The 13,477-nt window shown below is 40.5% G+C and overlaps 1 protein-coding gene across 1 annotated transcript in view; it reads right to left on the bottom strand.

Annotated features, from left to right (window-relative positions):
- The window catches only part of TNKS (tankyrase), a 148,666-nt gene extending 136,050 nt beyond the window's left edge, over window positions 1-12,616 (bottom strand). The window contains exon 1 of the mRNA XM_052661493.1: window positions 11,944-12,616. Within this exon, the coding sequence (XP_052517453.1) occupies window positions 11,944-12,616 (673 nt within the window). The remainder of the gene's footprint in view (window positions 1-11,943) is intronic.
- Between the last annotated feature and the right edge of the window lie 861 nt (window positions 12,617-13,477).

Raw genomic sequence — 13,477 nt, 5'->3', positions numbered from 1 at the left:
TTATCTCAATAAAACTAGAAGGAAAACAGCCTGACTCACACCTGTATCTTGGCTGATGTGCAAGAGGCAGTCTCAAAATTAGGAGGACACTCAGCAGAGCAGATCCATTTCAACATGATGGGTAGTTCTATTTTTTTTTTTAAGTTTTCAGTTTCACTACATTTTATGGAGGAAATTATGGGTTTCCTCGGTGGCTCAGTGGTAAAGAAACCTGCAATGCAGGAGCTGCAGAAGGCACAGGTTCGATCCTAGGTCGGGAAGATCTCCTGGAGGAGGGCACTGGCAACCCACTCCAGTATTCTTGCCTAGAGAAACTCATGGACAGAGGAGGCTGGCGGGCTACAGCCCACAGAGTCGCAAAGAGTTGGACATGACTGAAGCGACTTAGCACACGTGCATGCGTGGAGGAAATTACATGCCACAATATTATGCTCTAAATTGGGAGGTAGGGGAAGTCTTGTGATAATTCTTTAAAATGTCAAAGGTTTCCTATGCACTGGGTTAAATTTACACAGTCCAATATACACAGATCCCTAGATACCTATTAGATTTCTGCTTACTTTATAAGAAATGTTCTATGACAAAGAAACATACATATTCTACTTAACATTCAAAGTCATTGTTACTTCCTTTTCTAATTTCAATTCTAACTATATCAGCTTTTAAATAAAGAACTGTTTTACATTTCATTAGATCAGAAGTCATGGTTAAGCAAAAGGGAGTATATTCCCTATTAATTCTAAAATAACAGTTTAGAAAGCAAACTACAAAATGACTTCTATAAAGCAATAAAGTTGCATATATTTTTCATTTGTCAAAGGTGGACTCTGACCAATTAATTTCTCCATCTTACAGAATATGATTTAGAAAGGAAAACATTTATAGTTAGATAGAAGAAGAGACGTATGGCATCAGGAAGCACTAATAAAGGAAGTATTTCATTAGGAAGCAGTAGAAAAATGTATGTTTTCCCCCAAAACACTGGGAAAAAACACCAAAAGCAAAAGGATAAGACACAAATTCCCGATGCCAGTTTAAACAACAACAAAAATACAAAACAAACAAAAACAAGGTAAGAAATCACAGCTCCTTGGGAAGGGGGAAAAAAAAGGCTGAGTGCCACTGTGGGAAGAATCATCAGCTTAACTGCAGATGATCGGTCATCCTGGCTAGAACAGAGAAGAGAGGCGAGAGATCTGTGTCCTCCCCCTCACCTCTGCCACACTGTCCCCTGGGCTGCAGCAGAACATGAGTTCGGAATCTCCAGTGTGCCTCTAGCCAAAAGAGAAGGGACAATACGAGGCAGAACAGTGGAACCTGGCTGAGGTGGGAAGCAAAGGACATGCCTACATGCCTACAGGACAGAAGAGAGTCAGGGGAATCCTGACCACCTAGGATGGCATCACATCCAGGGCCTCTCTACCCTGACGCATGCCCTTATTTGTCTAAAACCACGTGAAGAACCAAGACCTAGAACCCCAAACTCATCCTCTCAAATGCAATACTGGCCCAAGTAGCTGTCATTTCCAAGGGATTATAAACTCATGGCGGAAAATAATAGAATGTCTGAGGAGTGCAAGCACCATGACAAAATAAATGAAAGCAGAATTAATAGACCAAAAAAAGATATTTAAAGTTGGCAAATTAAGTGTTGCCAGCGAAAAACTGGGGAATACTGAAAACATGAGAACAAAAGTCTATCAAGTAAAACCAACTGGAAATATCATCATGAAAAACAAAGCAGGAGAAATGAAGGATACAATAAGTTGACTGGATAATAGTGGAAATAAAGGAAACAATTCCTGGGGAAAAACCAGTTGACAAACTCTCCCAAAAAACATCAGAGGAGAAAGGAAGTAAAGGAGAAGTAAAGGAGAGAAGAGAGATGTGAGACAGAGGACTGGAAGAGAGGACAGATGCTTGTAGAAATAATGACAGGATGTCTCCTAATTAAAGGAAAATGCAAAATTCCAGATTAGTAACAGTTCATGAAGTACTAAAGAGGATGGATGAAAAAATACAAATTCTCAGACTACTCCAGACCAACTGAATGAGAAGCAGTGGGGGTGTGGCCTAGCAACCTGCCTTAACAAAGCCTTCCCGGTGACTCTGATATAAAGTTTGAGAATCACCGAGCTAGTGCTTCTGGAAGTTATAACCCTCTGAAAATTACACGTAAGTTTGATGTTTAAATATATATTTCAGAGAAAATGTCCATACCTATTATCAGATTCTCAAAAAAAAAAAAAAAAAAAAAGCAAAATTAAGAACTATTTGTATTAGCTCAACAGTTTTCAAAGTGTGGTCTGTGGACCCCTTGGTGGCTCCAGTGACCTTTTCTGGGGGGATCTGAGAAGCCAAAACCATTTACAAAATAATATTAAGATGGTGCTCATGATAATGCAAAAGCCACAGTAGGTAAAACTGCTGACACCTTGACATGAACTGAAACACGGGCACCAGGCAGTCACTGTATTCTGTAGCACTGACATACCTGGATACACATTAGTGACTGCATTCTTCACCATCAGACCCTCACAATTTTTTTAAAAAACCCAGCAGCTTCACTTAAAAGTGTTCTTCATAAAACAAAAGTTGCTTCTTTTTTACAAAAAGTCTACCACAGAAGAAAAAAGTTGCAAGTCCACACAAACAAACCAATAAATCATCTGCCACCAACCATTAGTTTAGTTTGTGTTATACCAAAAAGGCAAAAGGGAAAGGAAAATTTACAATACTTTATTTCCTTTTTTTGTACAATTAAAAAATTCACAAACCTCAATTCAAAAGGGAACTGACACATTTCAAGAAAACACTAAAAAAAAAAAAAAAAAAGGTTTAAGCTCACACTGCTCTCATTTAATTTTAAACATGGATTCCTGAACCAACAGGCAAAACAAGTTTCTACTTGACAAAGGTCCCAGCAACTCACTGTAGGGAAAAGCAATTCTGAATATCTGATGAAGCCTTTTAAGGAAAACCCAGTAGGCACACAAAAACAAAACACTCATAACTTTCCTCAATTATTCAAAATTAAATAACTTTTAGAATATGAACCTCAAAGTTATCTTGAGCACCTGGGCTTTAGTATAAATACCCCAGAAACCCATGCTACTCAATTCTTATCACGAACCCACACTGATGATACAGGTGTTAGGCTCCCCCCAAGATCAGGGCTACAACCCACCTTTCTGAGTGTTTATGTCAGAAGAATAAACATAGACCAAGGTAACTTCAAGTACCCTGACATAGGGGAAAAATGAGAATTTAAGAGGCTCTTGTGTCTTCAATCGTATCTCTCACATATTTTACAATCAACTACTCAAAACATTTATTTGTCCAAGAAGCAAAAACAGGCTATTAAATACATTTATGAATAAGTTACTCTAGTGTCTTCACTTGCATTTCACTGCAAGACTCATGATGATGTTTATTCCTTTCTAAGACCTAACACTAAAATAAAATGCATTTGCTTAGCATTATTCACATTCCTCTATCACTTTTCTTCTCCTGGGATCTAAGTTGAAGATCCAACTTTTTTTTTTTAAACATTATCTATGCTCACAACTTGGCCCTTGAAGATATATCCTCCAGATATATTTCTTTGGTCTTTAAACTGCCAAAGAATCATGTCTGGTTTGGAAGAAAGGCACACCTAGCCTGTGACCTAGTCAGTTCCTTTCGAAACAAAGGGATGCCTGGGGGGAGGAAAAAAAGGCAGGTGACTATACTAAGCCTCTTTTCATGAAAACTTCTATGTAAATAGACCATGAGGAAGACATCTTACCTATAAAATGCCCTTAGCATGATGTCTCTGGTTAAGGCTCCTAGAAAGCAGCAATGTAGGCTATATAAACTAAGATATTAATATAAAATTATGTTTCTTAATTTAAATGCTATGACTGTAAGAGATGATACTGCAAACCTTCTTGTGAGACTTACTCTATTTTAGGTCAGAGTTCCATGTCTAACATGAGGAGAAAGGACAAGGGGAGTTACCCTCAAGGTTCAGGCTTCTATTTTTATCCTTGATTATTTAGCAATTAATTTCTCTAAAAATGAGCAGTAAAAAAAATAAGGTCAAATTCCATGCAGAGTTTTCATAAGAATGTGAGCAGGGTAACACCTCTATCAGCAATATATACTAGAAGAAAATGCTCCCCCAGAAAAACCAAAATTAGGATCTACTATTTCAGTATTAGCTAAAAGACAATATGAAAAAGATGTAAGATATGAAAGACCAGTATATGTGTGAGTTAGAATAAGATGACGGAACTCAGAAATAATTCAAAATAAAAAAGTATTTCAGAAGTAAAGACTAAACAAGAAGGAAAACAAAAGTGAAAAAAAAAATACACACAATGCCTTATGACAGGGATCAGCAAACTAAAACGCATGTGCCAAATCTGGCCATCCCTTTTTTTTTATAAGTAAAGTTTTATTGGAACATAACTATACTATTCATTTATGCATTGTCTATGGATACTTTCATGGCACAAAAGCAGAGCTGACCAGTTGACAGAGTTGAAACAGAGATCACACAGCGCATGAAGCCTAAAATCTTTACTGTCTGGCCATATATACGTAAGGGAGAAGGCAATGGCACCCCACTCCAGTACTCTTGTCTGGAAAATCCCATGGACGGAGGAGCCTGGAAGGCTGCAGTCCATGGGGTCTCAAAGAGTCAGACACGACTGAGCGACTTCACTTTCACTTTTCACTTTCATGCACTGGAGAAGGAAATGGCAACCCACTCCAGTGTTCTTGCCTGGAGAATCCCAGGGACGACGGAGCCTGCTGGGCTGCCATCTATGGGGTCGCACAGAGTCAGACACGACTGAAGCGACGCAGCAGCAGCAGCAGCAGCAGCAGCAGCAGTTGATTTACAATGTTTTTAAGTTTCAGGTATATAGCACACTGATTCGGTTATATATAAGCGGCCTCCCTGGTGGCTCAGATGGTAAGGAATCTGCCTGCCTAGATTCCTGACCTACACCTGGAATCTCGAACCACAGAAAAAAAATATGCTTGTTATTTGAGGCTACTAAGTTTTGGGGTGAAAAGGAGAAGTGTTAGTCACTCAGTCGAGTCTTACCCTCTGTGACCCCATGGACTATAGCCTGCCAGGCTCCTCTGTTCATGGGGATTCTCCAGGCAAGAATACTGGAGTGGGTTGCCATTCCCTTCTCCAGGGGATCTTCCTGACCCAGGGATCAAACCTGGGTCTCCCACATTGCAGGCAGATCCTTTACCATCTGAGCCACCAGGGGGAAATCAGGGAAGTGTTGGGGTAGTTTCATACACATTAGGAAATACAGTAACTAATATAGTAAGGCTTTAATAATTACTAATAGAGTACTACTGATTTGCCCAATTTAAAAAAAGGGTAAGTGGGCTTTATGAAAAAATATAAATGGCAAATAAACACATGGAAAGGTCAGGGAAATGCAAAATAAAACCAGAATGAGAGAGCACACATTCTCATCAGAATGGTTAAAATGAAACCAAGAGAAAACATTAAATGTTGGCAAAGATATGGAACAATGGGAACTCTTGTATGTTGTTAATGGGAATGTAAAATGGCACATCCACCTTGAAAAAAGGTTGGCAGTTTCTTATAAAACTTAAAATTTACCTAGCCTAAAGCCCAGCAATTTCAATACGAGGTACTGAGAAAGACATATGTTCTCAAAAAGAATTTTACAAGAATAAGCATAACAGCTTTATTCATAATAGTCAAAAATTGAAAACAGCCTAAGGGTCTAAAAAGTAGGGATAAACCAAACTGAAGGTATAAATCAAATGTCGCATGCTCATATAATGAAATACCTACTACTGACACAAGTTATATCAAAACCAAAAGAAGTCTTACCAAAAAAGCAAATACTGCATAATTCCATTTATATGAACTTCTAAAACAGGCAACTCAATGTATAGTGGAAAAAAGTCAGAACAATGTGTCTGCTGGAAGGGGAGGGATAGGGATAGAGGGAAATAACATGAAGGAACTTTCTGAAGTTAGAATTATCTGTAAGGATTTGGATTACACAGGCATTTGAATTTGTCAGAATTCTGTGAATATAACACATAAGATTTGTACAGATTTTACATGAAAAGACAAATCTTTAAACAAACACTAAACTCTGGATAATCATATGTATACTGGTGTATTTACAGGCAGCTGCATGAATGTCTATAATTTACACATCATAAAAAAAAATACTGATGGATAAAGGAAAATATAAGCAGACAGGTATGTAACCGAAATCAGACAGTATTTTTAACTGATGCACATATTCTTCTATGGTTGCAGTTTGCTTGTTACCAACTTACTACTATTGAGAGACACTTCTACATAACACCTTCATATAACTAATTTGCTCTTTCAATCATTTGCTTCCAAAGAGTAGTACCATTAATCCAAAAAAAAAAAAAAGAGACACTTTGTACACCTTTCTAACTAAAAGCTCTATGTGAACTTTTTTTAAAGCAGTACCTTAACCAAAGTATAAGATGTTGAGAAAAGACTAAGTAAAAGATAATTCAGTTTGCAGCCAACAATTTTAAGTCTGAAAAGATATTTATGGAACTAGTTCCTTTCCTTCTATCATCAAATCAGACCTTTCCTAAACCCTGAGGCAAAAACATTTGGCTAAAAGTATAATTAAGGACTTTGCCAGACAATGTATAGAAAGATTCCCATTCCAGAACTGAAGTGTTCTGACTCATTTTTTTACCTACTGATGGGCAACAACAGTCTAGAGGACAGTGTTTTGTTTTGTTCTTTTTTAAACAGAATTGAAACAGTGAAGGAGATGGAGGTAGGGGGACAAGCATGGACACGATGACAAAAAATTAAGGGAAAGAGAAATGAGTAAGGCAATCTCTATACAGTTAATGTGTGTTGAGGTAGATATCTCTCAAATAAATAAAAAGAAAGCACAAAAATCCCATACATATTTTGCTGGTTTTGATATTGAAGTACCCCACATCACAAGTCCTAGTCAAGTCTTCTGTTAACTAATGCTCACCATTAAAGTAACCAGGAAGCCTACTTCAAAATTTCTTCAGTTTAAATACCATGAAATTTCAGAAATCAGTGCTTCATTAAACTCTTTTTTCGTTGTTGTTTTTTCACAAAGACCTTATCCAGACTTTTCTTTAAAAAGAAAACTTATCAGAATATACTGGTCCTTTAACAAAAATATGTCATTACTAGGAATTGAATTCAGGAGATACATCACTCTAAATTGATCCTATTTCAACAGCTTTGATGGTCCTTTGAACAACCAAGGTCAAGCATCTTATCTGTAAAAGACTTATATAAACTCTCCTCAACAATATAAGACTGGATCATTTTGACATAGTCATTTTAAGAAGGTATCAGAAGCAGTACTGTAAGAATCTATACCAATACTGGAAACTAAAGATTATGTTTCTAGTTGTGGACATTATTAATACTGTCTCTAAGTTAGGAAAAGAAGTACGTCAAGGCTGTATATTGTCACCCTGCTTATTTAACTTATCTGCAGAGTACATCATGAGAAATGCTGGGCTGGAAGAAGCACAAGCTGGAATCAAGATTAACGGGAGAAAGATCAATAACCTCAGATATGTAGATGACACCACTCTTATGGCAGAAAGTGAAGAGGAACTAAAAAGCCTCTTGATGAAAGTGACAGAGGAGAATGAAAAAGCTGGCTTAACACTCAACATTCAGAAAACGAAGATCATGGCATCTGGTCCCATCACTTCATGGGAAACAGATGGGGAAACAGTGGAAACAGTATCAGACTTTATTTTTTTAGGCTCCAAAATCACTGCAGATGGTGACTGCAGCCATGAAATTAAAAGACGTTTACTCCTTAGAAGGAAAGTTATGACCTAGATAGCATATTCAAAAGCAGAGACATCACTTTGCCAACAAAGGTCCATCTAGTCAAGGCTATGGTTTTTCCAGTGGTCATGTATGGATGTGAAAGCTGGACTGTGAAGAAAGCTGAGCACTGAAGAATTGATGCTTTTGAACTGTGGTATTGGAGAAGACTCTTGAGAGTGCCTTGGACTGCAAGGAGATCCAACCAGGCCATTCTAAAGGAGATCAGTCCTGGGTGTTCTTTAGAAAGACTGATGCTAAAGCTGAAACTCCAGTACTTTGGCCACCTCATGCAAAGAGTTGACTCATTGGAAAAGACTCTGATGCTGGGAGGGATTGGGGGCAGGAGGAGAAGGGGACGACAGAGGATGAGATGGCTGGATGGCATCACTGACTCGATGGACATGAGTTTGGGTGAACTCCGGGAGTTGGTGATGGACAGGGAGGCCTGGAGTGCTGCGATTCATGGGGTCGCAAAGAATAGGACACCAACTGAGCTACTGAACTGAACTGAACTGAAAGGCATGTTTAACAATTATCACAGTCCAAAGTAGGATAGAAAGGATTCTTAACTCTGCTGCTAGAAAGAATTATGGTTTAAAAAAAGGCATAAGGATTTAAATATGAATATGACTTCACACCACTTCAAAGAGCCTTAAAAATGATTTCATTTCATTCTATAGAACTATACTTATTTTTAAATGGAAATAAAGGCATTAATTAACACTCTTCCTTCCCATCTTTGCTTGGCTAGCTTGGACTCAACCTTTCAATCCTCACTTTAAAACATCTCTTTATCTAGAAAGACTTCTTTAAGTGATCTAAAATCAGGACAAACGTCCTTACTGCCTGCTCCAAAAGAGAGTAGTTTACTTTTACTATCACTTTAGGACACTTTGTGGGGTTTTTGTTATTGTTGCTTTTAGTTTTCCCCACTAGACTGTAAGCTCCATAAGGGTAAGGACAACTGACTGCTTCAAAACTGTGTCAATATTTAACACCAACCTACGATAAGCTATCACCCACTCCAGTGTTCTTGCCTGGAGAATCCTAGGGATGGGGGAGCCTGGTGGGCTGCCGTCTATGGGGTCACACAGAGTCGGACACAATTGAAGCGACTTAGCAGCAGCAGCAGCATGATAAGCTATCAGCTCACTTGGTAAAGAATCCGCCTTCAATGCAGGAGATCCCATTCTGATTTCTGTGTCAGGAAGATCAGCTGGAGAAGGGATAGGCTACCCACACCAGCATTCTTGGGCTTCCCTTGTGGCTCAGCTGGTAAAGAATCTACCTGCAATGTGGGAGACCTGGGTTCAATCCCTGGGTTGGGAAGATCCCCTGGAGAAGGGAAAGGCTACCCACTCCAGTATTCTGGCCTGGAGAATTCCATGGGGTTCTGTAAAGTCCATAGGGTCCCAAAGAGCTGGACACGACTGAGTGACTTTCACATCTTAAGTTAATGAAAGATTTGTGGAACACTGGAACTACAATTTTTAAATCTTTCCATCCAAGGCATGGTACCAATTTCCTATCTTTAAAACAGCTCTTCCATGACATTCAGTGACTAGCATTCCAATCAAGTAATAGTCAACTGACAATCACTTTTAATTACCCAGCCTATGCATGAAGAAGACTAGATTAAACAAAGCTTTAATGCTATGAACACAAACATGAAACACAGTAAATTGACTAGAGTGTTATGCTTTTAAACCATAGAGAGTTTCACTGTTTTTGTTCCCTTTTCCACACGGAACTAAAACAGATTATTTTTTTCCCCTAAATAAGCCAGCTCAAGATTAGGGTCTCATAACTACAACATAATTACAGGACTGTTTCACTGGTTGTCTTCTAGCTTAGCTGGGTACACAAAAAACTCTAAAACAGAACAAAAAACAACTACTGTGGCAAAAAGAAGATGTGACTTGGGAGATAAGCACTATTTTATGTGCGAATAATTCTAAATATTACAAAAATTAATGTAATATCTGCAAGTGATTACTTACAATGCAGTATGATGAAAAATGACAAGATTTGTGAAACAACATGTTATAATAGTCAAATTTGGAATAAAGTCTACAAAGGCAGTCTTGCTTCATTTATTACAGATCTTTCATCCTGCCTAAAAAAAAGAAATTATTTCATCTAAAATAAGCAACACTTGTGAGCATCTGTCTACTTAAATGGGAGCCTGATTTTGATTCAATTCACTACATTCCTAATAGTTGTTGTTGTTCAGCTGCTAAGCCATGTCTGACTCTGTGACCCTACAGACTGCAGCATGCCAGGCTTCCTTGTCCTTCACTATTTCCTGGAGTCTGCTCAAACTCAAGTCTATTGTGTCAATGATGCCATCCAACCCTCTCACCCTCTGTCGCCCCACTCTCCTCCTGCCCTCAATCTTTCCTAATAGTAGCGTCCACATTCCCAGCGATCTAATAATGATTTCCTGTAAGTATTTCTCACATTGCTGACCATGACTCATTAATGGGATCACAAACAGCATTTGCAAGACAGGAAATGGATTAGGATATAAAATATCAGAGTACAACACATGTAGCAAGGCAAAGAACTGTTTCCTGAAACTTTTGATTCACTTTGCATGTTACAACATAAAATTTTATTGCTAAGTATGGGCTGCAAAAAGAAAAAAAAAAATGTGTGAACACTACTCTTGGAGTATATATGCCCCCAGTTACTTCTTCTCCCCAAACACTGCCAAAGTGAAAACTCCATAAAAATTACCCACAAATTGAAAAGTGATCTTAAACCAAGTATAATTGTTTAACCTGGACTTCACACATTCCAAAATCAAACTAAGTTTAAATCCAGGTTCCACTACTTCTTCTGTGAATTTAGGATTATCTAAGCTGTACATGCTTCACTTTTGTCATCTGTAAATGAGGATAAAAATATTTTCCGAGTTCTGATAAACAATACATTAAGTTCTTAACATATGCTTTACATTAACAGAACAAACTCAAAGAGTGGTATATATTAGAAATAAAGCATGAAACTTAATAGAAGTTATCTTCAGAGTATGATCTTTGATGTTTATGTGTGACGCTTTTTCATTTATTTCTGTACTATATGAATGTACATACAATATATACATTTCTAATGTAACATTTCTAAGGTATATAACCTTATCATCTTTATTTTTTTAATGTCAATAGGAGGTATCTAGGCAATGAGATTATGATCCTTTTTGTTTTAAATTTCTCTGTATTTTATATAAAAACATACTATCTGTTTTTAAAAGATAATAATTACTTGCTTAAAAAAAAAAAAAGTGTGCAGTGGTCCAGGTTTTAAGAATAAGTATTTTCGGGGGAGAACTTAGGTCCCAGATACCTCTCAGGAAATCCTCACACAATCCCCATATACATTTTTGCCCATGAGGAGATGGAGGCTACTGAGATAAGGTAACTTATCTGTTACACAAGCAACAGACAGCAGTTGCCAGAACTTCAAAGCCTTTTCTTCTGCCATCACATACTGCATCCAAATATTATTCTCCAGTTGTTTCACATAGGAACATTTTGATCTACCCAATCGGACTGTACACTACCTCAAAAGGGGAGAAAGTTTCACTAACTTCATTTAAGTCTCTTATATTAATTATAAGGTTACGATAGCTACTTAACACGTTGAGTTTTATTAAACTTCTCTTGGTCTAGTTTGTCCTCATGCGACATTACTCCTGTAAAAAGGAAATGAGCCAACACACGACAAAACTACTCTAACACTACTCAGATCTAACTTTATTCCGACACACTCGGAACTGAAAAAGTTTAAGTATATCCATGTCCTGAGACGACCACTAAGGGAGGCTGGGGATGAGAACGAGGATCACTGTGCAAACTAAAAAGGGACTCACACGTTCCCCTACCACGCCCCCGTCACCCTGGCACCACCTAAAAAACGGAACCTCAAGGCTTCCGGAGAAGTACTGAGGCATCATCACCACGCCCCCATCGTTCCCATCATCGTAACTCGTTTTCTTTCCCTACCCGGACCCCAGTGCCAAACACCAAAACCCTTAATAAACAATTCAAAAAGTCTCTGACCTGCAGCGAAGTGCAGGGGAGAAGACTTCCGGCCGGCCATGTCCTTAGCATTCACGTTTGCCGCGTCCACCAGTCTCTTTACCCGGGACACGTCCCCATTGCGACAGGCCTCCAGCAGTTCCCGCAGGGCCCCGCTCACTGCTGGGACCCCTGGCCCCGGGCCCGCAGCCCCAGGCCCCAGTGGTGCTGTGGTGCTAACTCCGGCCGCCTCGGGGCTCTCCGCCAAGCTCGATCCGGGGGAGGATGGAGAGGAAGAGGAGGAAGAAGTCGGGGAAGAAGAGGACGACGGTGAATTGTTACTGCCGCCGCCGGCTGGGTTGGGAGCGACCCCGACGGCAGATGAGGCAGAAACCGCCGGGACCACAGGAGCGGCGGCAACCGTACAGACTGTGCTCGTGGGACTGCAACAGCTGGCACTGTCAACCGGGTCCGGGGATCGGGGCCTGTCGGGCGGATCCCGACTGCCATCCCCCTCCGGCAGCGCTAGGCCGTGCCTCGGGGAGGCGAACGGAGCCAGGCCGCCCACCGTAGGGGAGGCCGGGGTGGTCCCAGGGGCCAGGCCCGGGCTGAGTGGGGGGGGAGGTGGCGGCGGCGGCGCCGAAGCCCCTGGGGCGGGCTGGAGCTGTTGTTGATGATGGTGGTGATGATGCTGAGAGCGACGCGACGCCGCCATCTTCGGACTCCCCCAGCTCTGTCACTGCGGCAACGGCCCCACCGCCCGCCCTCACTTCCGACTGCCGGACCAATTAGCGCCCAGCGCACAGGAAATGATGCTGGGAGGAGTGGGCGGGGTCAAAGGGTGGGAGGGAAGTATTGGGAGCTCCGAGCCCCTCCGCGGGAGGGGGCGTGGCCTCGCCGCCGAGGGGCGGGCTTTGTGACGCCTTCGCGGCCTGACCGGGGAGATTTGAAAACGAACTAGCCTAGACTTGAGTGAGAAACTTTTCCTGCATTTCTCATTTTGAACCTGCTTACCTTGCCCTGTTCCGTTCTGTTGCCAAGTCTCCTTCAGTCTTCCTTGTCTTGCTGCAGAACTTGCTATTGAGATGGAACTCTGTGCAAGGTATGCGTCGTTTATCAAATCTCAAGTGCCCCTGTCTGAAAACTGAGCTAGTATCTATCGAACAGAATTATTAGCGGAATTAAATGAGCTAACATATACAAAGTGTTCTGTCTGCTTCCCTTGTGGCTCAGATGGTAAAGATCTGCCTGCAGTGCAGGAGACAGGTTCGATTCCTGGGTCAGAAAGATCCCCTAGAGAAGGGAATGGCAACCCACTCCAGTATTCTTGCCGGGAGAATCTCATGGACAGAGGAGCCTGGTGGGCTACATACAGTCCATGGGGTCGCAAACAGTCGGACACGACTGAGCGACTAACATACAACACATATAATTAGCCCACTGGTTAAAAAAATTTTTTACTTTAATGCGGCCTTCTCCCCCTCCCAGTTAATCCCTTGGTCTCTATATCCCCTCTCTATGAGAGTTCTCACTTTATGTGCTTCGTTAAGTACTTCATTTTAAAATAGAAGTTCCG

Source organism: Budorcas taxicolor, chromosome 24 (assembly GCF_023091745.1).
Source record: "Budorcas taxicolor isolate Tak-1 chromosome 24, Takin1.1, whole genome shotgun sequence".
Lineage (NCBI taxonomy): Eukaryota > Metazoa > Chordata > Mammalia > Artiodactyla > Bovidae > Budorcas > Budorcas taxicolor.
The sequence above is the reverse complement of the archived record's forward strand: the minus strand, read 5'-3'. Positions and strand labels throughout refer to the sequence as shown.